This window comes from Petaurus breviceps, unplaced genomic scaffold (assembly GCF_028583685.1).
Source record: "Petaurus breviceps papuanus isolate PSGF00001 unplaced genomic scaffold, PetGlider_PUasm1.0 90734, whole genome shotgun sequence".
Lineage (NCBI taxonomy): Eukaryota > Metazoa > Chordata > Mammalia > Diprotodontia > Petauridae > Petaurus > Petaurus breviceps.
The window spans coordinates 916,734-941,484 of record NW_027187327.1 but is presented as its reverse complement, the minus strand read 5'-3'; the positions used below and the strand labels follow the sequence as shown (position 1 = coordinate 941,484).

General features: G+C 33.8%; 1 protein-coding gene across 1 annotated transcript in view; it reads right to left on the bottom strand.

Annotated features, from left to right (window-relative positions):
• Window positions 1–561: 561 nt before the first annotated feature.
• IBTK (inhibitor of Bruton tyrosine kinase) overlaps window positions 562–24,751 on the bottom strand; it is an 86,949-nt gene continuing 62,759 nt past the window's right edge. Inside the window, exons 25-30 of the mRNA XM_069066951.1 lie at window positions 18,046–18,138; window positions 16,775–16,930; window positions 8,737–8,883; window positions 3,610–3,681; window positions 2,491–2,623; window positions 562–1,879 (exon numbers count right to left, since the gene is read on the bottom strand). Of these exons, the coding sequence (XP_068923052.1) occupies window positions 1,748–1,879; window positions 2,491–2,623; window positions 3,610–3,681; window positions 8,737–8,883; window positions 16,775–16,930; window positions 18,046–18,138 (733 nt within the window). The 3' untranslated portion in view covers window positions 562–1,747. The remainder of the gene's footprint in view (window positions 1,880–2,490; window positions 2,624–3,609; window positions 3,682–8,736; window positions 8,884–16,774; window positions 16,931–18,045; window positions 18,139–24,751) is intronic.

Genomic DNA, 24,751 nt, shown 5'->3' with positions numbered 1-24,751 from the left:
GCCCATGTTGTGGCTTCTTCTGGGGGAGTTTTTTAACTTAAACTTGTCCTCCTTTATCTGTTCATCTGTCAGGACTTAAGAAGTTTTGTAATAGAAATGCTGACAATGCTCATTCACACTGGCATATATGGTAACACAATTTCCAACCTTTTCACACAGGAAAGAAAAAATTTGCTTACCTTCTTCTGTACTTGTTTAAGCTGTTTCTTGACAAAAATATTACTTCCTTTTATTTGTGTTCAGGCTAACTTTCTCGGGCTTTTAGGGACTCCTTTTAGGGACTACTGGTTCTACCATATGATAAACAAACTTGTATTCACACTAACTATATATTCTTATTTTTTATGTTTCAAGTATATATCTTACTAGTATAAATTCTAGTAAGAGGAAATAGAATTCATTTTATTCTTTATAACTTACCTATAAACATAAGAAATGATACTTTGAATAGGTAACCATCTGAAGAGCTATCCTTATTCTTAATGCATGGTAGATACCAATTTATAAATATACTTAGTATTTCCAAGATAACAAACTTAATAAAAATATTCAACACATTGGTGAGAATCAAGATTTAACTTTTTATTGAACTTCTGCTTTACATATTTACTGTGTTTCTGTGTGTTTGAGGGTAGGCTTTTTTTTTTTTTTGGTATAGCAGAACAAGAAATTAGTGAATTGTAGCTACATTTCTTTCCCAAACAATTCTAATAAAGTTCACTTAGTCTACTTTTCCACAGATGCATGATTTCTGTAGTTCTTTCCTTTTTACTTTGCCTAGAATCTTGACCAAGATGGCAAAAATTTTAAAATTAAACCTATTCAAATGCAGACAAAGAAAACAGTCTACTGTAAGGCTAACAAACTTTTTTTTAATATAAATTTGTTCAGATGAACCAGGCACAGAAAAGTTTGTATACACAATATGCAAAGTCATTTATCAAGCCTCTTCCAAACTAGTCATCTTATACATCCATAATTAAACATTCATTCTCAAAATTTTTAACACATAGAGAAACTGATAACCTCTCAATCAGACTTCAAAAAGGCTTAAAAGGCAGTGGGGCTCCCAACTGCACTAGGGAACTGTAATTAACTTCAGCTATGCGAGACAGTATTTTTCCTTCTTCCTTTCCACTGTGTTCAAAGGTTGAAATAACAGTGAAGAATAAGCTACTTCAGAGGAACCTAGAACATTCTAAAGGAAAACAGGTGCTATGGTGAAGCATTAATATCCAAAACTTCAGATTCATTACTTAATATACCCCAATAAGTGGCTATCATCAAACTCTGGGCATTAGTAGTAGATTGAGAAAGTGATGGTTAGGGTCCCTATTTCAAACATATCAATTTTGTGGTAAAAATAAGCATATCAAGAAACATTTGGCAAATTTTTCTAAACTAATAATCACAAATTCTCAAACAGAACATATCTCTTATAATGTGCCACTTTTTAACATTTTCATTACTTATCCTTCCCCTTACTTGCAAATCTGACTTAAAATTAAAAATTCTACTTAAACTTAACATGGTTAACCGTTTACCATCTGTTTTTTAAAATTGCTAAAAATACAATTCTGAAATCTCCTTTTGATTACACATTATACTTAAAATCACTGCTATGGAAAAATTAAACTCTTCTCTTATTCCAGAATGAATTATTGATGTTATGAGTATTCTTTCCCTCAGCCTATTTTCTACTATAAAGATTAAGAGTATGAAGAATGCATAACTAATCTGTAATAGATTAGTATCCATGCTTGTTCCACATAGGTACAGCAACAGGACCCTGAGGGGCCCTTTCAACAATGACAAACTCATCAGGGTTGCCATATGCCTCATAGTGGATCAACAAGTCTTGTATTGCACGTTCCTCAACCTAAAGAGGAAAAAATTAAACTCGAGTTAAAAACTGTAGAGGTCAAGTAGAGAGATAACTATTGCTAACTCTGTAATAGTCACTTAAAAAAAATATGGAGTGCTAAAACTGACAAACTTTAAAAGACTGTATCTTGAGGACCACTTGTATCTAGCTTGTCTCTTTTCTGCACATTACCTGATAATAATCATTTGGTGAATTAAGTTTAAAGTGCTTTCATTAGAAAAAAGGAAAAAAAAACCTCCTCACAATTTAAAGTGCTAAGTTATATATCCCAAATGCCCTCCCATTAATATTTACACTAAGGGACCAGTTAGTTTTGTTCTTATGTATTTTTAACCACTTTTAATCTGGCTGACTGATCTGAAGGATTGATTCTGTCTACAAAATAATTTCCTAAAGAGTTAATGCTAAGGGGCAGTTAGGTGGCACAGTGAATAGAGCACCAGTCCTAGAGTCAGAAGTACCTGAGTTCAAATACGGCCTCAGACACTTAACACTTACTAGCTGTGTGACCTTGGGCAAGTCACTTAATCTCAACTGCCCTGCCTTCCCCCCTCCAAAAAAGAAAAAAAAAAGAGTTAATGGTAAGCCCTGAGATGTTCCCTTACCTGGATCAGGGCCAATGGTTTCTCTCGAATCCTGTTAAGAGCTGCCTCCTGCTGCAGTTCTTCTTCCACAATAGCTGCAAAAGTGACAGGTGTGTTCACAGGAGGGGTGGTCAGTGATGAGGACAGCCAAGGACTGCAAGAGAAAAACTGTTGTGAATTTTCATTTATCATTCAAAGCAAAGTCATAAAATATGTTCTTCAGGGACAGGCAATTTGATACAGGTCTTAAAACCAGAGACACCTGAATTCAAGTCCTCTACCTGACACATACTGGCTGTGTGACCCTGGGGAATTCACTTAACCTCTCAGTGCATTTGAGAACTCTAAGACTCTTAGCTACAAAGATGCTAATAACATAACCTGGAAGAGGGAGTTTCCACATCCAGCAATTCCCAATACCAATGAAATCACAGGTCCTAATAATGATAATGATAATAACAATAGCAGCTAGTATTTACATAGCATTCTAAGGTTTGCAGGGCAGCTAGGTGGTGCAATGGATAGAGTACTGGGCCTGAAGTCAGGAAGATTCATCTTTGTGAGTTCAAATCTGGCCTCAGACACTTACTAGCTATGTGACCCTGGAAAAGTCACTTAACCCTGTTTACCTCAGTTCCTCATCTGTAAGATAAGCTAAAGAAGGAAATGACAAACTACTCCAGTATTTTTGCCAAGAAAAATCCTAATAGGGTTATGAAGAATCAGACACAACTGAAAAACAACTAAGGTTTGTAAAGCAAATAGGTCTAATCCCTAGCCTCATGTTATATACTACTCTTTAGCAGTGCTTTATTAATACTAATATTTTTTAGCTATTTTCATAAAATAAACAAGTTGGCATAGAATTTTTCTTAACAGCTTTAAAAGTGATGAGGTAATAGACAGGAAAAAGAGGACCAAGTGGCAACTATCATTCTATTCATGACTAAACAGGAATGGAATATAAGGGTATCAGCCAGGAACAGGAATTTAAGAGAAATCACCAAACAAGACAGTATTCCTCAAGACACACAATCGCCTTTTTTATCCTCTCCTATTAAAATCTCTTTGTTATGGTTAGTTAGCATCCCAGATTTGGAGGATCTAAAAAGCAGTTAGAACCAGTTAATTCAATCTTACTTTGGACTCTCTAGCAGTGGCAAATCTGAAGTATGGTCACCTTCGGGTCCCGGATTACTTCGTGTTGAATATCTACAAAACGAATACCAAAAGCAGTTATAAAAATAATCTGGCACTGAATACTGACAAATACATCACAGAAATTCTAAGTCAATGAGAAAGGGAACATATAACTAAAATGAGCTCCAGAGAGCCAAAGATCTATAGAGTTAGAAGATTATGTAATATCACCTTTTCATTTCATAAAGAAACTGAGGCCCAAAGTATTCATATGAAATGACGTGTCTCTTATATAAAGTTATGTAGTGGCAGAGCTATGACAACTACCAGTGAGGTATGCTTTATACTATACAAACCTGACTTCTCAATGAAATTTGAGTGAGAAAATCAACAAAAGAGCATACATACATTCATATCTCTATAAATATAAATATATTACTGAAGACCCTACAGAAAATGGTTACTCTTAAAGCACTGAACAGTATCAGCAAAAAAAAAAAGTTTATGATTGTCAACACTATTCACATGCATAGTAATGCACTACATTTCTGTTTCATTGTCTCATCATGTCATGAAGATGACACTAAGTTCTTAGCATCATAGATATAGGACTGGAAAACACTTTGGAGATCATTTAGGACTGGAAGACACTTTGGAGATCATTTGGCCCAACTTCTTTATTTTACAGATGAGAAAATTAAGGCCCCCCAAAATTAAATGACTTGTTTATGATCACAAAGGTACTAAGTGGTAAAGAATCTTCTGCCACCAAATATAACGCTTTTTCTTCTGTACCAACTGCTTCCAAGATAATAACCGGAGAAATGAAAGCTATGGCAAGTCCTCTAATAATGATGATGCTAATAATATTAACTGCTAGTATTTATATAGCACTTTAAGGTTTGCAAAGCTTTCTACATAATTGACTTCATTTGCTACTCACAACAATCTTGGGATATTATCATCCTTTTGCAGATAAGGAACTGAAGCAGACAGAAGTTAAGTTACATGCCCAATGATATAGCCAGTTGAGTGTCTGAGACTGGATTTGAACTTCAGTCTTCCTAAATCCTGGCCATCCACTGTACCACCCAGTTACTCCCAGATGAAAATATTTTCAAGTACAAGTACAGTAATGCACTGTGTGTCTGTTTTTTGAGGACCAACCTTAGTTCAGAAAAATTCATGACTATCAGGTAACTTTTTTTAAACCATCTACTAATTCTGAGATAGACGGATTATAGACTGTACTAATAGAGAAAGCACCCACCCTGATGAAATCACAAGTCTTTAAAAGTGAAGGAATTATTCATAAGGCTACTTTTATTTCAGCAATTTGGTATGTCCTCCATTGACTGGGATCACCGTCCTTTCATGCTCTTTCATCTGGTTTTGTTCGTGTTTCCTAAGTTTTCTATATAGTATGGTTTCCATAGTATTCTATTCTCAATATGTTGTTCTTATTCAGTTGTGTCCAACTCTTTGTGACCCATTTGGGGTTTTCTTGGCAAAGATACTGAAATGGTTTGCCATTTCCTTCTCCAGCTCATTTTACAAATGAGGAAACGAAGGCAAAAAGGGGATATAGTGGTTTGCCCAGGGTCACACAGCTATAAATGTCTGAGGCCAGATTTGAAATAACGAAGAGAAGTCTTCCTGACTCCAGGCCTGGCACTCTATCCACTGTACCACTTAGCTGTCCCAATTCTTAATTCAGTATGGTTTAAATAGGATGGCTTCCCATCCTATTTACTTTTAAGTAAAGCTCCAGTTTGTCTATGTCCCTAACATATAGAGAATCAAAACTGATTCAGTACCCCAGAAGTGATCTAACCAGTACAGAAGCAGAAGAGACTGCCATTTCCCTTGCTCTGCATGCCATATTTCTAATAATGTAGTGTACAAACACACACACACACATGCACACGCATGTATGTAGCTAGACCACATTCTGGACCCACTGAACAGAGTCAACTAAAATTTTAGGGTTTTTTTTTTTTAATAAAATAAGTTTAGGTCACTTTCCTACAACATGGGACCACTGCCTGGTCTGTCACTCTCAAAGGGATACCAGAATGTTACCAAACCAATAATAATTACCTAAAAAATCGATAGTAGCAACCACAATTTAACCCACAGGATGTGTACTACTACAAATCACAATTGGTCAGTTGACATATCTTCAGCTAAATTTGGAAGGGACAAATAACACAAACTTAATGAAATCACAAGAAATTTTCCAAGATTTTCATATACTACAAACCTGTCATATTATAAAGTCTTTTTAATCATCTAAAATTTATGCATGAATATTAACGTGCCTCAATCTATAATTAAATAACATTTTAAATGCACTTTCAACTAACAATCAGGTAACAATTTATATTAGCCTTCCCTTAAACTGCTATGACACCTTGTACTTTAGAAGGGTCCCAGTGTTTCGTTTGGTTTGGTTTTTTTTTTTACTTTTTGTAGGGCAATTGGGATTAAGTAACTTGCCCAAAGTCACACGGCTAGGTTTTTTGGGTGTGTGTTAAGTGTCTGAGGCCGAACTCAGGTCCTTCTGACTCCAAGGCCGGCACTCTACTCACTGCACCACCTGGCCACCCCCTCCCAGTGTTTTAAAGATTAAACAAGTAGAGTGCAAACTCTACTTTTGTAGGAGCAAGTTCCATCAAACTGAAAAACCTTTGAATGGCAGGCCCCAAAACAAATTGTAGTCCAACAACTAGCTTAGCTAAAGGCAGAGAAGTTCACTGCAAAAAGGCTGTCCACTCAAAGAATTTTTTTTCCAACTATGGAAACCCTGGAAACTATGTAGGCAAAAAGCTTGAAATCAACATTTATTAAATCTTGAGTCTTTTAAAACACTGAAGTAATATGAATCATTATGTTTAGGATCTAATATTAACAAAAATAATTGCCTCAACTGCAGATAATCTCCTGAAAGTTTTAGTCTTTTAAAAGCAAAAGTTAAAAAAAAATTAACATCAAAATTAAGAAAATCCAATTAAGAAAACTTCCAGGGTTAATATTTAAAACAATATAAAAGTTTGAGCCAAGGTAAAACTTAAACAGTAATTTATATGCAACATTAGAATCTGTTCTGAGAAATCCAATTAGTCACTATATTAAAATCCATTATAAAAGTTTATTTTATCAGCAATGCGATTCCAACATTTAAAAGCATCAATTTTGGGGGGTATAAGCAATGTAATACAGAGAAACCATTTCTTTCTTGTGCTGGACGGCACCAAACAAGACTGTTCAGATTTCAAATGCGATCTGATAGATATGAGAGACTTGTGGTAAAGCATGAGGAAGGATGGGGGAGGTGGGGAGATCCAAAAGAAATTAGACTTAAATTTTTAAAATCTCAAAGAATTAAAAGCATTATGTTTTTTGTTTTGTTTTTTACCTAAAGAAAAGGAAACTAAAGTAAGTGCACCATTCACAGAGCAGATACTCAAGTATTTATTTGATTGTACCATGACCAGTAATGGTTATTATATTCATTTATAACTCTAAGAGTTCTCTCCATTTTAAGATTTAGGTGGTAGGTAAGAAAATATTCTGTGTAATTTGTACAATATTAATAATATACTACAGAGAAAGGAAAATTTTACTTCCCCAGAAATCTTCAAAAAAAACAAAAAAGTAAAATAGAGTTATGGTGTTATAAGTAGATTTTATGAGTTATGGAGGTCCTTCCAGCTGCTAGGGATATAGTAAACATGAATTCAAATCCCACCTCTGCCACCCACATAACCTCAATCAAAGTAATCTGACTTTTCTGGGCCTCAATTTCCTCATTCATAAAGATTTTAGATAGCCTCTAAGGTTCCTAGATCTCGAATCCAAATAAATGCGCACTTTTTATTAACAAGCTCAAGAATTCTCAATATTTCAAATCACTGTTTTAAAAATACATTTCTCCATAGCATGAAATGGCCATACTATTAGCTATGCACAGCAAAACATTCATTTGAGGGCACCTCAAATTTCAAAAATAGATAAAAATTATGGCTTAAGACATCTTAGTGAATCTAATCAATAATCATTTATTAAGAGTCTATGCACCAGGCACTAGGGATAGAAAGACAAAAATGAAATAGTCTCCATCCCTCAAAAGCACTGAGGAGATAACATATACAACATACACATGAAAATACATACAAAATAAATTCAAGAAATTTATGGGGGAAGACACTAACAACTAGAGAGATCAAGAGAGACCCCATGTAGGAAGTAGCAGTTAAGCATGCTTTAACGAAACTGGAAGTTCTAAGAAAGATAAGGATGAAGTTCCTTTGAGGCATGGCAGACAACCTGTGCAAAAGCACAAAGATGGGAGATGCAGTCTCCTGGGTGAGAAAAAGCAAGAAGGCTAGCTTAAAGTAGGTGAGAGGGAGTAATGCATAAAAAGGCTGGAAAGGTATGGTGGACCTACATTTTATAAGCCAAATGGAAGACTTTACATTATGTTTGTTCAACTATGATTTTTGGAAGGTATAATTTGGCAGACAAATATTAAAATATTCCATTTACTTAGACAACTAATAAAAACCAGCCTTCAACAAGTTTGTATTAACTAAGTAGCTGCACTTTGAAAACTAGTCACTTCTGAGATTCTTCATGACTCAGTTTTCTCATCTGTATGTCAGAATAGATGTTACCTAAGTTGTCTTCTAGTTTGAAATGTAGCAAATATGACTAAGACTGGATTATTAAAATATCTTCTATTTATTATAAATATTACTAACATGTAAGAACAAAGCTGTATTCTATTATATTTTATTATGAGAAAGCTTGCCTAACAAAGTTACTTTTGACTATAGAGATGTTATCCTTTTACATGTATTTGTTCTTTAAAACTTCACACATGAAATGTCTGGAGACAAAATTGAACAGTGAGAATGAAAGGGGAAAAAAGAAAACACTCAAGAATTGTTTTCAGAGAGAATTTTCTTAAAAATCAGCATGAAAATGTTCATTTCTAGAAGAATTGGCTCATCTTAATCCTAAATATAACATTTTCAAAATACAAAGATGTGAAAGCTCCTCAAAACACTGCAGAACATAAAAAAAAAATTCCTGGATGGAAAATGCAAATTATTATTCTATTACCTTACAGATTTTAAAGCTTGAGAATCTTCAATTCCTTTAAAGCAAACTTTTTTGACATTTCTTGGAGTGTGATTTGTAACAGATTTTTTTTCTTCTAGTAAGAGATCCCAGAATGACTTGGATGAAGTTGAATTGAGAGAAGATGTCCTATAAAAGAAGGAACACAAACATGTTGAATTATTTTTAAAAACTACTTCTGTGAAAACACAGGGGAATATGTTTCAAAAAAATGTAGAATCTAAACAATCATATTCATATTGACATTTCATAGTTATATGTTTTTAAAAAGTGATTCAGTGATCTTGTATTAAATAATGAATTCAAAGGAATATCCTAACTTCTAAAAAGTCAGTGAGTCATTAAGCGTTTATTAAACACCTATGATGTTCTAGGTACTGCGCTAAGCACTGGGGTCACAAAGAAATGAAGAAAAAAAGAGAGCTAGACATAATATTTAGGGATATAAAAGGATTAGAAGATCAAATGTAAAGAAAAACTAAAGAAATGAGAAAGCTTTCAGCAAAACCTCCAGTAAGCCTGAATTCAATATTCCAGTCTTTGGAATTTCCAGTCTTTTTCTCTGTCTTTGGAAGAATGGAAAAAAAAAAGGTTTTTATGACTAAAGGCAGGAACAAATGGAGACAAGCAAGAAGAGTTAAAGACTGTTGGTAAGTTATTTCACCACAATGATGAAATGTAAACAGATTACATATATGCATATATATGTTACATGTATATGCATATAATATATATTTATATTTCCTCTTATATCCTTTTTTATTCCTCAAAATACATTTCTTATCAAGTTCTATAAAGTACCCTTTTGATAGTGTGGTATAGCTTAAAATTTTAAATTGAGTTTGGTAATATTGTCTTCAATAGTTTTTTAAAGCATCAATATGCCATGCTGAAGTGGGTTTTACAATGATGACTAAGTCATCAAGAATCAACTTATATTCAGTATATTCTGTGTAAGAAGTCAAATAGAGAATTTATAAATGTTTTCATCAGAAACAGTTATAATTTAGAAAACTCTACTTTAAAAAAATGAATCACTAAGAGTTCTACATAGTTTTATCGTAGTTGTCAGCATTTATCAAATACAAAAAAAAATCAACTTCTATTTCTCTAACAAGTACTTCATTTTATCAACTAGGACATGAAAGGTTTTGAGTTCACAAACAGTATTTAAACAAAAAAAAAAAACTAACTTATTCTGCCTGAAAGAAAAGTGACCATGTATTTATAGGAAAATCTGAAGTGATGAAAGGAACCGATTACAACCAGTTTACCCTCTCATTTCCTCAGACCTAAACTAAGGAAATTCTTTACTGTTCTGCACATGTGGTGGACTGATACTCTGTACAACTTAGGATTCACCTTCTCTACTCTCTGAATTTCTTAGTACTATGTACCTTATTGTCTCCTTTCCTAGGATCTTTGCTATACAGAATGTCCCTAAAGTCTTAGTGCAGTTTTACACTTAAAGAGGCACTAAGATTTTAGGGACACTTCATACAGACAAAAAAAAGAGAGAGAGACTACAAATGCAGAATGTGTTCTATGATAATGATTTCAGCTGTTTTTTTTTTTTTACTAGAATTTTTCTTTAGAAAATATAACAAGTTTTCTAAGTAAAGGATATTTTATAAATGTTAACCAAATAAATCCCCAAAATATGATATTCATACTTTGAAAAAAACAGCCATGGACTAAGTGTACTAAGTTGTGGACTAAGGTTAAACCCATAAATTTCTTAGAAAACTTTACAAAAGAAGCCCTCTGAAGTATCAATTCCCCTTTGATTAATTTTATGATTAAGTGAAAGTGAGGCATGAATTTTCACCTAATTTCAACAATCACCAAACCACACTCCCACGTAATATAAAAGATGTAAACATAAGAAAAATAATGAAAATGATAATGAGCTTTGCTTGTCTTGACTACATTGTCATTTAAGTCCATAGAGTCAATCTGTGATCAACTGTCAAGTCACATCTCACTTCATTTAATAAAGAGAGCCTTTAAAGAATATATGGGATATTTCATGAGGTCTTTGAAGGAAAAATAAACAGTTCCATAGTAAGAAGTAAGAAATAGGCTATCCTAAACACAGAGAAAGGAATCTATGAAAATTCAGTGTTTAAATAGTGAAGAATTGATTTGTCTGAAAGGTTTAGAACTAGATTTGTCAACTGAAACAAAAATGTGGTTGGTTCTTTAAAGTATTCTTAAACTGTCGTCTTTCTTAAGTAGTGTGGGACAGCGATGAATAGTTCTGAAACTATGAATTTAGATAATAACTCACAGTTATCCAAAGTTTGAAGTTTTATAAAGTATTTTACATATATTATCTTGTTTTATTCCCAAAACAACAGTGGTAGGTAGGCAGTATTATTGATAGATAAGACATTAAGCACTTTGAGGAGTCTATGTAGATAATATTATTTTTGAAGCAGCACGTGGAAAAAAAGGTTCAGTGACTTGTTTTAGACTGATGAGGCATTGTTTAAGTGCAGGCATAATGATTAATGAAAAAAGAGAACAATGTACCCTAATACGTAAAATGTAGGCTGACATGCAACTAAGAAGGATTTCTTTGTCCCATTTTTCAAGTCTTTTTTTCTAGAGTTCAAAAAAACCTTAAAAAATTATTTCTCACCTAAGATCTCTAATCTATTCTGATTTTCGATTAATGAGCTGAAGAGTACAGGAGCAAATTCAGGAATAAGTAGGCAACAGATGTCCTATCGGTTAAATTAAAAAAAAAAGTTCTTACCCTAAAAAGAAGGAAGAGTGGCCAAAAAGTCAAGTCTGACAACTGGATCACAGACAGAAGCATGTGTGCCAGCTCCAGCCGCCGCAACCTAAGTGTGACCTCCAAAATTATAGGCAAATAATAGATTATATATTTCCAATCTGTTCCTTTAAATACCAATGGCCCTTACTCTTGCTACCCATTTCAACTACCTTTTTCTTTGCTACTAACAGAAGGGAGCAACTGCTGCCAGCCTGTGAATCAGGAAATTTTATTTTTGAACACGTAATGTTTTTCTCTGCATTTCTTTTTCTACTGTGAAATCTGGGTATCCTAATTAATAAACAATGTGAAATTACTGTTTGTCCATGCTTTAAATCCTTTGTATTTAAAAAACAAACTAAAAACTACTCCAAGGAAAATTCAGAACATTATCCCAATGAATACTGGGGGGGGGGGGGGGGGGGGGGATAAGACCTCTTAAAATACATCTGATACAAATTTTATCTGCCTCCATCAAAGAACCTAACTTTACTTTTATGTTATCCTTAGATCTCCACAGACAAAAAAATACAAACAAAAACAACAAACTGGAGGTTTCTTTTGGCAGAAAAAAGATAAGTGGGGTGTAAAGTATACTGTATCTTTAGTTAACCAGGAATAAGTGCCAGTAGTTTCCCCACCCTTTTGGCACATATCACTGCCAGTAAAGCTGCTGAATTTCCAAGACAAGTATCTCATTTCCATGGAGTACAAAAACTTCAGAGCTGTGTGCATAAAAGCACTCTATTGCCAAATTTCTCCTAACAGTATTTTGGAGATTTGTGGTCAATGATGATATTGCTCTCTACTTTTATACAGAACTACTCTAAGTAATCTCGAGAATATAACACATGTTTGCTAACACTCACAAAATGCCTCAAATCTCACTAGTGGTCTGCAAGGGCTATCTATAAACTACCTTAATCTCCCCACTTTAAAGGTACTCCTGAACTTAGCTGTCAAAGTGATCTTCCTAAAGGACAGGTCTAACCATGTCATCCTCTTAATTCAATACATTATTGTGGTTCTCCTCAGCATGCACTCTACAATCCAGTAATGTTGATCTTGCTGTTCTCACACAAGATTCTCTATCTGCTAACTCTGAACATTTTCACTGGCTGTCCCTCAGGTTTAGAATCCTTTCTCTCCTCCTGTCTCCTCACTTCTTTTAGCTTTCACACCTCAGCTAAAAATCTCACCTTCTGTAAGAAGATTTTCTTGATTTCCCTTCATCCTAGGGCCTTTCTTCAATTTATTGTGTATATACACATATATGTGTAGTACACCCACACACACATATATGTTTGCATGTTGTCTTCTCCATTAGATTGTGAGCCCTTTGACAGTAGGGAGTATTTTTGCCTTTCTTTGTAATCCCAGCATTTAGCACAGGGTCTGACACATGGCAGGTACTTAGTAACAACTATTGTCTTGATTTAGAAAATAAATGTTAAATTAGTTCAATTTTTCTTTCATCAATCATGAAAGCATTCTCACTGATACTTTACTTTCCTAACTCTTGGGCTACCACTATTTTCCATCTTAGCAGCCAAAGGAACTTTATGGAAGAACATTTATAGGTCTCTGTAACCACACAAAAATTAAACAGAGCTCTATTCCCTAGCAAAAGTGGCACTAGAATTTTCACTTAGAGAAAAAAACTAGATATAGAAAAATGAGAAATTCTACAATGATACATAATATGGAAGAATATCTTGAAAGAATAGTTTCATCTTTTTTAAAAAAAAGTTGTTAAATCTTAAATATCAATTTGTAAGAAAAAAAAAAGAGAGGTATCAAGCTCAGTGTTCCCAATGCTGCTCTACTCAGATTAAAATATAATTGGAAATAGTTAGCAAAATAAATAAAAATAGACTACAACATGGATAATGTTAATTTGTGGTTTTCCAAGTAGCCTGGAGAAATCTACTTGGAACTGACATAAAATAAATAAAAATCCACCTCAGTATATAATACAATGCACATTACTTTTTAAACTAAAAGAAAATAGTTGGACATTTGTTCTCTAAATGAATGTAAAATAACTCAGAATTCTTCAGTGTGGTAATCATTAATTTTTATTCCATGGCATGGTACCTGGCATACAGTGTGTCCTTAATAAAGTTCATTCATTTATTCACTTAAAAAATTCTGGTGCTGACTCAACAATCATCAACAATAGTTGGTACTAATTTAAAAACAGTTAAGTATGTGAGTGGAACAGAATAAGGAAGAAGAATCAGAAATAATTAAACTCAATAACCCAGTATTTGACAAACTCACAGCCATAAATTATATAGGACAGAATTCTCTTATAAGCTACTGGAAAAACTGGGAAGCAGTCTGGCAGAAATCAGACTCAGGCCAATCAGTATCTTACACTATATTCCACAGTAAATTCAAAATGGATGTGACCTGGATTTTAAATATCATATAACCATGGGGAGGCTAGGTGGCACCGTCAGCAGAGTACCAGCCCTGGAGTCAGGAGGACCTGAGTTCAAATCCGGCCTCAGACACTTAACACAAAAACTAGCCATGTGACCTTGGGCAAGTTATTTAACCCCAATTGCCCTCCAAAAAAAACAAAAGATCATATAACCATAAAAAAGTTATAAAAGAAACTGATCATGTATCTTTCATCATGAGTAAAAGTGGAATTCTTAGCTAAATAATGGATAGAGATAACTACAAAAGATAAAATGCTTAAGTTTTATTACATGAAATTGAAAAGCTTTTGCACAAACAAAATTAACATATCAAGGATATGGGAAGTAGTCAATTGGGAAAAAAATCTTTGTATCAACTATTATAAGTTTGATATCCAAAATATTTAAGCAACAAACTGAAATATCTAAGACAAAAACCATTCTTCAATAGGTCAAAGGATAGGAAGAGTTCTCAAGAAAATTATAAACTATTAACAAGAATATGAAAAAATGATCCAAATTATTAATAAGAGAAATGCAAATTAAAATGACCTTGAGGCTTTACTTCACAATTAACAAAATGGCAGATAACAAAAGATAGGAATGATCAGTGTTGGAGATTTTGTGGAAAGAAGGCACACTAGTATACCAATATACCATATTTTAGAAAGAAATCTAGAATTTTGCAAATAAAGTAACTAAAATATCCATACCCTGACCCAGTATGAGGTATATAGCCCATTAAGTTCAATGACAAAAGAAAGGCTCCATATATACTAAAAGCTTTTTAGCAGCAATTTTTGTAGTATCAAAGTATTGAGAAAAAAAACACATCTCATCAATTGGGGAATGGCAAAATCAATTGCGGTACATGAAGAGAACATGCCATAAGAAGTGATGACTATTATGAATACAGAGAAGCAAGGAAAAACTGATACAAAATGAAGTAAATGAGCAGAACCAGGAGAACAAAATACCCAGTAATTGTAACAATATCAAGAAGTACACACCAAATAGAAATTAAATGTTGAGAAATTATCAACAAGAAGCTTGGTTCCAAAGATACAATTAAGACATCTCTTCCCATTCTTCTGCAAAAACAGGGGTTCAAGTTCACAGGTGTAAAACAATGACTACAAGGTAAGATTTTTTTCAATGTACTGATTGGTTTTCTCCAATTTTTCTCTCCTTTCATCTCTCTCTCTCTCTCTCTCTCTCTCTCTCTCTCTCTCTCTCTGTCTCTGTCTCTATCCTTTAGGAAGCTAGGTGGCACAGAAGAACTGATTCATATCCAGCCTCCAAAACTTGATGTATGATCTTGGGCATTACCTGCTGTTTGCCTCAGTTTCATGGGGATGGAACATGGGGATAATAACAGCTACTTCCTAAGGTTGTTGTGTGGATAATTTTTGTCCAGAACTTTGCAAAACTTAAAAGCATTGCATAAATTTTATATGTGTGTATATACATATATGTGTATATATTTTAACACACATATATGTATACACACATAGAAGTGAAAACTTAAGCTATGTAAAACCAAAACTATCAATAAAAACCTATGAAAAATAAAAAAACCCAAGTATATGTGAGAAATTATTATTAATAACCAATATCTTGGGGAGATTCAGAGCCCCCCCCCTTCCAAAGTCCTGACTTTAAGTCCAGTTTTTGCAAGGAATTTAATTAATCTAGGGTGGGGAAGCTCATTATGTTCTATTCAGGCCTCAATGCTGTATACATTCTTTGAACTGATTAGCCTAAAGCTTTCTCAAAAGATGGTCTGATATAGAGATACTTTCCCTATTCAAGAGATATTCAGGCCTTTATTTTAATATAGTCCACCTCCAATCATGTTAACCAATTAGATTTTATTGCTGTTTGATGGACCATCTACTGTTTTGAAGGATATATAAAAACTGTGAGTCAGCTGACAACTGTCTTTAGTCTAAGATGGTCAAATGACCATCCTTTTATTAATAACCTGCTGGTCTTATTAGTAAAATGATTAAATTACCCAGAAACTATGTCTCTTGAGCCTTTTTAAACATCACATACAAAAACATAGTAATGTATTAAACTTATACATCCTTTCAAATCCGATTAAAGTGCTAATTTTAAGGTAATTAAACCCCATTGTTTGATGTTCATACAATTTACCCCCAAACCAGTTTTCTAGTTTATTATAAATTACTCTTTTTTAGAAATCCTTTAGTTCAATCTAACTGGGCTTCTGGCTGTTCTTCATTAAGGATGTATCTCCCATCACTGAAACTTTGTACAGGCTGACTCCCATGCCTGGAATGCCTTTTCATCAACTGTTAAAATCTCTCATTTTCCTCAAAAGCCAGTTCAAACACTACTTGCTTGGGGACCTTTGTGATCCCTTCCAGCAACTACTATTCCCTTCACCTCCATTACTTTAAAATCTATTTGGTCTGTGCTTAAAATGTGTACATATTGTCTCTTCTTTACGATAAAAGGCAAGGACTACTTCATTTTTGTCTTAATTTCCCCAGTACCTAGCACAATAGCTAACAGACAGAAGGTGCTTACTAATTGTAGTCCAACTCCCATCACTAAGTTTTCAAATCTCTACTGACAAAATAAAAAACAAAAAATTACTCATTTCCTTGATTAGCTATTTTTTGAAAACTGAAAATATAGAGTATAAATTTCAATCACAGTAACATACTAACAAATGAAGAGATTAAAGAAGCAGATCTTAATAAAAACTACATAATAAATAAAAAAACTTCCTTGCAAAAAGGTATACAAAATGTACTTATTTTAATGTAAAAGAACATACCAGGCATTCTCTGGTTTTGTGGCTTTTGCAGATATAGAAGGAGTGGTCATGACTGTAGTTTCCACACTATTCATTCCTGGGTTGTTCTCCTTGGCAGCCATGGCAATCATTTTTCTTTGCTTTTGAGAAAGCTTAATCCCATGAGAAGTGGTTTTGCTACAAATTAAATCAAATGCCAGAAAGAAAAGTGTTATTTCTGATATTTAAAAGAGGCTGAACATGATCACTAGAATTCTAGTCTAGTTTGGGAAGATTTTACTGATCTAAAATTAAAATGCTGAAGATAAAAATATTTTATAGGATTAAAAAGTAACTATATAGGATCTCTATTACTAATGCTTCTATACCTTTAGATATGAAAGTGCTTTGTTATTCACAATCACTGAATCTTTAGTATTTCTGATTAAACAAATCAAAATGCTGATTTTAAAGGAAAAGTATATGTTATATTTATCAGGATATAAACTAAAACCATCAATACAACTCACTCAAGACAGCCATCAGGAAATCATTTTATGTATGCTGAATAAACTTAAAATGAGCTATAGAATAAAGGTCAGAAAAAGGAAAAGACAAACTAGCTGATCTTCCTAACTTCAAGTAGTACTATATATTGATAAAAATGTTAACAGTTCTCATTTTCTACACTATAAAGCATATAAAGGAAAATGATAACTGAATTTTTAGTGAATCAAATGACTAAATAAAGACAGCTAAATATCACACATAACTAGATGTAGTCAATTGCATTAATATCATGACCACATTAAAAAAAACCTACTCTGATTTTCTTAAAGAGACAGCATTGCAAAGTAGGTAGAATTCTGGACTTGCAGTCAGGAATGTCTAGTGTCAAATGCTGCCTGACCCTTGTTAACTGTATGAGGCCAGAAAAGTCATTTTATCTCCATGTGCTCCAGAAAATTTTTAAGGACTTATCCTTTTAGCCATAGATCTGCCCTAATGAACAAGTTCCCATATCCTACATGGATAAAATAAGAGATCACACATAGGTTCATTGATTTAAATTTAAAAGGGGCATGAAAAACCATCTAGTCCAGTACTTCTTTTGTGATTTTGCACAACAGCCATTAATCAATGACATTAAAAAATGTCATAGTACCATGCTTCCTTAAGGAATGAAAAATTTTAAAAATCAAAATACCTCTAATTATAAAATATAGATGAGTTATAAAAATTTATTATTATATAAATCTAAAGTATTGCCTTTTCTGTGACATTTTCTTTACTTACATGGTTTCCTAACTGACCTTGAATTTGTCTTTGGTGTAGTTCCACATTTTTGCATATTTTCTTCAATTTCCATGATGGTTCTAAGATCCATGGCAGGAGGGCTGACCGGGCTGAATGACATAAAAAGGTTACCTTTCAAGACACTCATTTTCACTTACATTCCAGTTTCTAACCTTCACAGAAATTGTCTAAATCATATATAAGATCGGTAATCAGATGTATAATTTATGTCTACTTCCTCAATTATGGGAAACCTCAAATAGAATGTTTCAGATAAAACCTTTCTTTATATACGTATATATAAATAACACAACAAAAATACTTTCAAAGTCATTACCATGTTAAATGACATAATTAAAATGTAACTTATTTTTTAAATAGTAGTTAAGGAAAGAAAAGATTGCTAAGTTTTCTTGGTCAAATGGCATGCCACACAGGAATTCACATTAAATTTTTATTGGTTAAGATAAAAGAGGACCTTGAAGAGCATTTCCTTCCTTTTCCATTTTAAGTTTTAATAAGTAGAAATTATTTACATTAATACAAAACACATAAGATAACATTAATTAAAAATGGACCCTTAAGTAAACTAGAATATTCTCTCAATGGTAGACAAAATCTACTACAGTAGGTTGCTAGAGAACAGAAAACAAGTTGAATTACCTTTACAGATTCAGAATTTGGGACCTAACAGAAAATCCCCTATATTTCTCATGTCAAGCAATGTAACTTAACCACTATATTTTTGTTTTATTTGGCTTTCCTTCTTGTTTAAAAAAGTCATTGTTAATATCAACTAATATTCCTATAAGGACTTAAGAAATATTTATAAGCTACAGATGTGTCAGAATAGCAGCATAGTATTGAAGAAAGTGTCCTAGACTTGGAGAAGAAATGGGTTCAAATCTCTGAAGAACTGGATTCAAATCTCTAATTACAGCATACTAGAAGTCATTTAACCTCTGAGTGTGTTTCCTCATCTGCAAAATAATACTTGTACTACATAGCATACAAAGGTGGAAGAAACATATTTTGTAAACTTTCAAATGTTTTGTAAATGTAAGGAAGAATTATTATTATTTTCCTTTAGAAAAACATCTACATTTAATTCCAAGAAATATTTATTTCAGAGATAAGAATACAGCTGTCTATGACATAGTGGATTTCAAGGCATTTGGGCTTGAAATCCTTGAAACACAAAATTCCTGACTCAACCTTGCTAGCACTAAAGATTCAAAGACAAGCTATTATGAAGATTTTCTTAAATTCTGGCATTTAAAATAGGGGGGAGGAGCCAAGATGGCAGAGTAAAAGAAGGAACTTGGCTGAGCTCCCATTCCAACTACCTCCAATACTTGTAAAATATGACTCTAAACAAATTTTAAAGTTACAAAACCCACAAAGTGACAGAAACAAATCTCCCACTGAAGGCAGCCTGACAGGACAACAGGTAGGGTTTATAGCACCAGACTGGGAGCCAAGTACAGTCCCACACCTTGGGGCTAGTGGCCTAGAGAGGCTAGAGAAGACTTCAGGAAAGTGAATTAGCTGTGGCAGTTTCCAGACTTCTCAACACATAAATGCCAAAGAGAAAGTAAAAGGTCAGAAGGGAACTCTGCTGGGACCGGTGACTGGAGAGCCCAGTCTGGCCCCCCGAAGCAAGAGGTGGCAGAGGCATGGTGACTGCAGCTGCTGCTACATGGTTGCCCCCGGAGATCATAGAAGGACCTAGCAACCAGTCAGAGGGTAATCACTCTTGCTTTGACCTGCTTGGATCTGGGTTGTAGTCTTGGGTGGTGGTCACGGAATGAGGAACACTAGTGTGCCAGAGCTTGTGGTGGCTGTACAGAGGGGTGCCCGACTCATAGTTCTGACAACAACTCTGACAACACCTGCAAAAATCCCAGCAATTTGGGACACAGCTCTCTCCACTCTGGAGGCAGAGTTCTACAGCGGCAAAGAGCTAAAAAAATCTAGTAATTGGCTGGCAAGATGAGCAAACAGAGGAAGCACAATCAGACTACAGAACCCTTTTTTGGGGACAAAGATGATCAAAACAGAACCACAAGAAGACAACAAAGTAAAAACTCCTGCATCAGAAGCTTCCAAGAAAAATATGAACTGATTGCATGCCATGAAGGAGCTCAAGAAGGATTTTGAAAATCAAGTAAGAGAAATAGAGGAAAAATTGAGAAGAGAAATGAGAATGATGCAAGAAAATCATGTAAAGTGAATCAACAGGCTGACTGAAGAAATAACTTAAAAAATAGACATCTCAAATGGCAAAAGCGGTCCAAAAAGCCAATGAGGAGACAAATGCCTTAAAAAACCAAACTGGCGAGATGGAAAAGGAATTTCAAAAACTCACTGAAGAGAATAATTCCTTCAAAATTAGATTGGAGCAAATGGAAGCTAAAGACTTTATGAGAAATCAAGACGCTATAAAACAGATCCAAACAAATGAAAAAATAGGAGGCAATGTGAAATATCTCATTGGAAAAACCACTGACCTGGAAAAAAGAACCAAGAGAGAACTTAAAAATTATCGGACTACCTGAAAGCCATGATCAAAAAAAGGGCCTAGACACCATCTTTTTTTTTTTTTTTGCCTTTTGGAGGGCAATTGGGGTTAAGTAACTTGTCCAAGGTTACACGGCTAGTTTTTTTGTGTTAAGTGTCTGAGGTCAGAACCAAACTCAGGTCCTCCCAACTCCGGGGCTGGCGCTTTACTCACTGTGCCATCTAGCCACTCCCCGTAGACACCATCTTTCAAGAAATTGCCCTAATATTCTAGAACCAGAGGGCAAAACAGAAATTGAAAGAATTCACCAATCTCCTCTTGAAAAAAGTCCCAAAAAGAAAATTCCTAGGAATATTATAGCCAGGTTCTGGAGTTCTCAGATGAAAGAGAAAATATTACAAGCTGTCAGGAAGAAACAATTTGAGTATTGTGGAAACATAATCAGGACAACACAAGATCTAGCAGCTTCTACATTAAAAAATTGGAGGGCTTGGAATATGATATTCTGGAGGTCAAAGGAGCTAGGATTAAAACCAAGAATCACCTACCCAGGAAAATTGAGTATAATAGTTCAGGGGAAAATATGGTCATTTAATGAAATAGAGGATTTTCAAGCATTCTTGGTGAAAAAACCAGAGCTGCACAGAAAATCTGACTTTCAAATACAAGAAGCAAGAGAAGCATGAGAAAGTAAACAGGAAAAAGAAATCATAAGGAACTTATTAAAGTTGAACTATTTACATTCCTACATGGAAAAAAGATAATTGTAACTCATGAGACTTTTCTCAGTATGAGGACAGTTGAAGGTAATATATATGTATATATGCATATACATACACATGTATGTATAGGAGGGAGTATGTGTGAATGTGTATATATGTGTGTACATGTATACATAGACAAAGGGCACAGGATGAGTTGAATATGAAGGGAATGGTATCTAAAAAATAAAATTAAAAGGTAAGAGAGGAATATATTGGAAGAAGGAGAAAGGGAAGGATAGAATAAGGTAAATTATCTCATATAAAAGAGGCAAGAGAAAACTTATGGAGGGGAAGAGCAGGAAGATGAAAGGGAATGGGTCACCTTACTCTCAATGAATTTGGCTTAAGGAGAGAATAACATACACACTCAATTGGGTATCTTACCCTACAGGAAAGGAGGGGGGAAAGGGATAAGAGGGGGGAGGATAGAAAGGAGGGCAGACTGGGGGAGAGGGTAGTTAGAAGCAAGCAGTTTTGAAAAGGGACAGGGTCAAAGTAGAAAACAGAATAAGTGGGGGATGGGATAGGATGGAGGGAAATATAGTCTTTCACAACATAAGTACTATGGAAACGTTTTGCATTACTACACATGTACAACCTATATACTGAATTGCTTATCTCCCCAGTATAGATGGGTGAGGAGGGAAGAAGGGAAAGAATCTGGAAATCAAAGTTTTAAAAATAATTGGGTTTTTTTTCATGCATCTGAGAAATAAGATATACAGGCACTGGGATATAGACATCTATCTTGCCCTACTAGAAAGTTGGGGGGTGGGGGTTTGGGGAAGTAACATAATAAAGAACAGATTGGAGGAAGGGGTATTCAGTAGGCTCACTATCTTGGGATGGGGGGTAGGGGAAATAAGGGGAGAAAATCTGTAACTCTAAATCTTGTGGAAATGAATGTTGAAAACTAAAAATAAATAAATTGGAAAAAAAAAAAGAAAATGCTATCCACATCCAGAGAAAGAACATGCTAAAAAAAAAAAAGAGTCTAAAAGCAGATCAAAATACACTATTTGCCTTTTTTGTTGTTTTTTTCTTTCTCATGATTTTTCCCTTTTGTTCTGATTCTTCTTTCACAACATGACAAATGTGGAAATATGTTTAACATGACTGTTCGTGAATAATCTGTATCAGATTGCTTATCTTGGGGAGGGAGGAGAGAAGGGAGGAAGAAAAATTTGGAACTCAAAATTTTATTAAAAAAATTAATGTTGAAAAATATCTTTACATGTAATTGAAAAAAAATTAAATGCTATTAGAGTAAATTTCCAAAACTTGTCTATATATTGTACATGCCCCTATTAATTTCTCAAAACTACAAAGAATTTTAAGAATCAGCAACCTACTTTAGTGCTCATACCATATCTCCTTTATTCTGTTCTTTATTCCAACAAGCAAATGAGGTTGAAAGTACAATTCTTTTACAAGGATACCCCAGAAAAATGTGTAATCAGCTTCTCAAAAGCTTCATTAATTTAGTGAGTAAGTGTATACAGGGCTTTAAAAATACTACAAAATCTGACAGGAGAGCCATATGGTTCTCAAATCTCTAATTTCAAAACGAAAATCAAATAACCAATATACAAATGCAAATGGTGACACCAAATTCCAACCTATTTATATACAAATCATTTTATTAAAGCGACAATTTTTTACTAATTTTGTGAGATTTCAAAATAGATAATGGATTTCTACATTGTCTTACATTTTTAAAGATTTAGGCTTTTAATTGATACTATGTTATCTATAAAATATAGTATGTTTCAAGAAAATGAGCAATATTCATATGCCATATACTATATATTACTATAAATGGATGATATTCTAGAGCAAGAACCCTTAGCCTTGGGTCTATAATTTAATATTTTAATAACTATGTTCTAATATAACTGGCTCCCTTTGCAATTCTATATATTTTATGCATTTAAAAACATAATTTTGAGAAGGGACAAAAAGACCTCATAAGACTGCCAAGGGTTTCCATGACACACAAAGAAAAGTTAAAAAACTAGACAACTAGGAAACCATGAGTGAAAATGTAAAGCCAACCATTTTTTTGTCTGACAGAACTGCAATGGAATATTACTATACTGTAAAAAACAACCATGATTAAAAGAGAGAATTTCAGAAATACCTAAATGAACTGAAGCAAAGGGAAATAGTGTGGGGTGGGAATGACTATAATAATATGAATGAAAAGAACAACAATAACAAAAAAATCAAAATATAACGTTTAAAAATTACAAAGAACAAGCTTTGCCCCAAAGAAAAGACAGGCGAAGATATCTTTCTCTGCTCCTTTGTAAAAGTCAGAATCTATAGGTAGGGAACACTCAATATAATCCGAGCCTTTTCTATGTATTAACTGTTTTTTTTTCTTTTCTAATTTTTCATTTTTCTTAAAAAAAATTATAACAGTTTCAGGGAAGAAAAATGTCTCAGGGGAAAATTCAGAGTGATGTAAAAATAAAAGATCAATAATGATACATGCTTTTTTGTGTATTTATTTGTATAGACCTATTTCTCCGTATATGATGGGTAAATTGTCAAAACTGTTAAGTGGATGTAGGTCTGACAATAATCAACTCAGAACTAATAACACAAAATTTTACAATGCACCCAGTGGCTTAATGTACACTGTAAAGACTGGTGCTCCATATCCTCTCTAAACCTTCCTTCCTCAGGAGGAACTGTGGCTACATTTTAAAGGTAGATGACAGATTATCTGGAAAATAGGACAGCACACAGAAGGAAGGAATAAAAGGATTAAGAATTTTAACTGCCAACAGTTAGATGGCAACAGTAGCCAGATGTAAATTCAAAGATGAAGAGTACCTATACGAAGTTAACTTTTGTCCTTCTGTAAGGGCCAGGAAGACACAAGTTAATAAGTACATAAAAGGAGCAAAAAATAATCTTAAAGTGGAACATTCAGGACTAATAACTGCATGACAATGAGAGAGAGGTAGTAGGGTACCTATGAGAATCATAGGAATGGGAAAGCAAAAAACAGCTTAAAATATACATCACTAGGTAACTATCTAAACTCTAAAACTGGAAGATGGTGTGTAGGAACCAATGTACAGTTCTTCACCAGGAGCTCCCTACATAGGTGAAGTCAGAGATTTAATATATGTATGTTATAAATAGATGATGTGTAAATATGCATATATGAAGGCATATATACACACCTATATATGTGTGTGTATATATATATGTATATGTCTATATATATATATATGCCTGTGTGTGCATAAAATGTATTTGGATGTTTTATGTGATGTCAATAAATACCTAAGGATACTTACTGCTTTTACTCTGTGGCTCGCCCTCTATGGTACATAATCCATAATGTGAAAAAAAGTCTTAGAGGTAAAAATATAAACCTATTTGTAGGGATTTACTGCACATCAGGAAAGAAAGTCTTGGAAA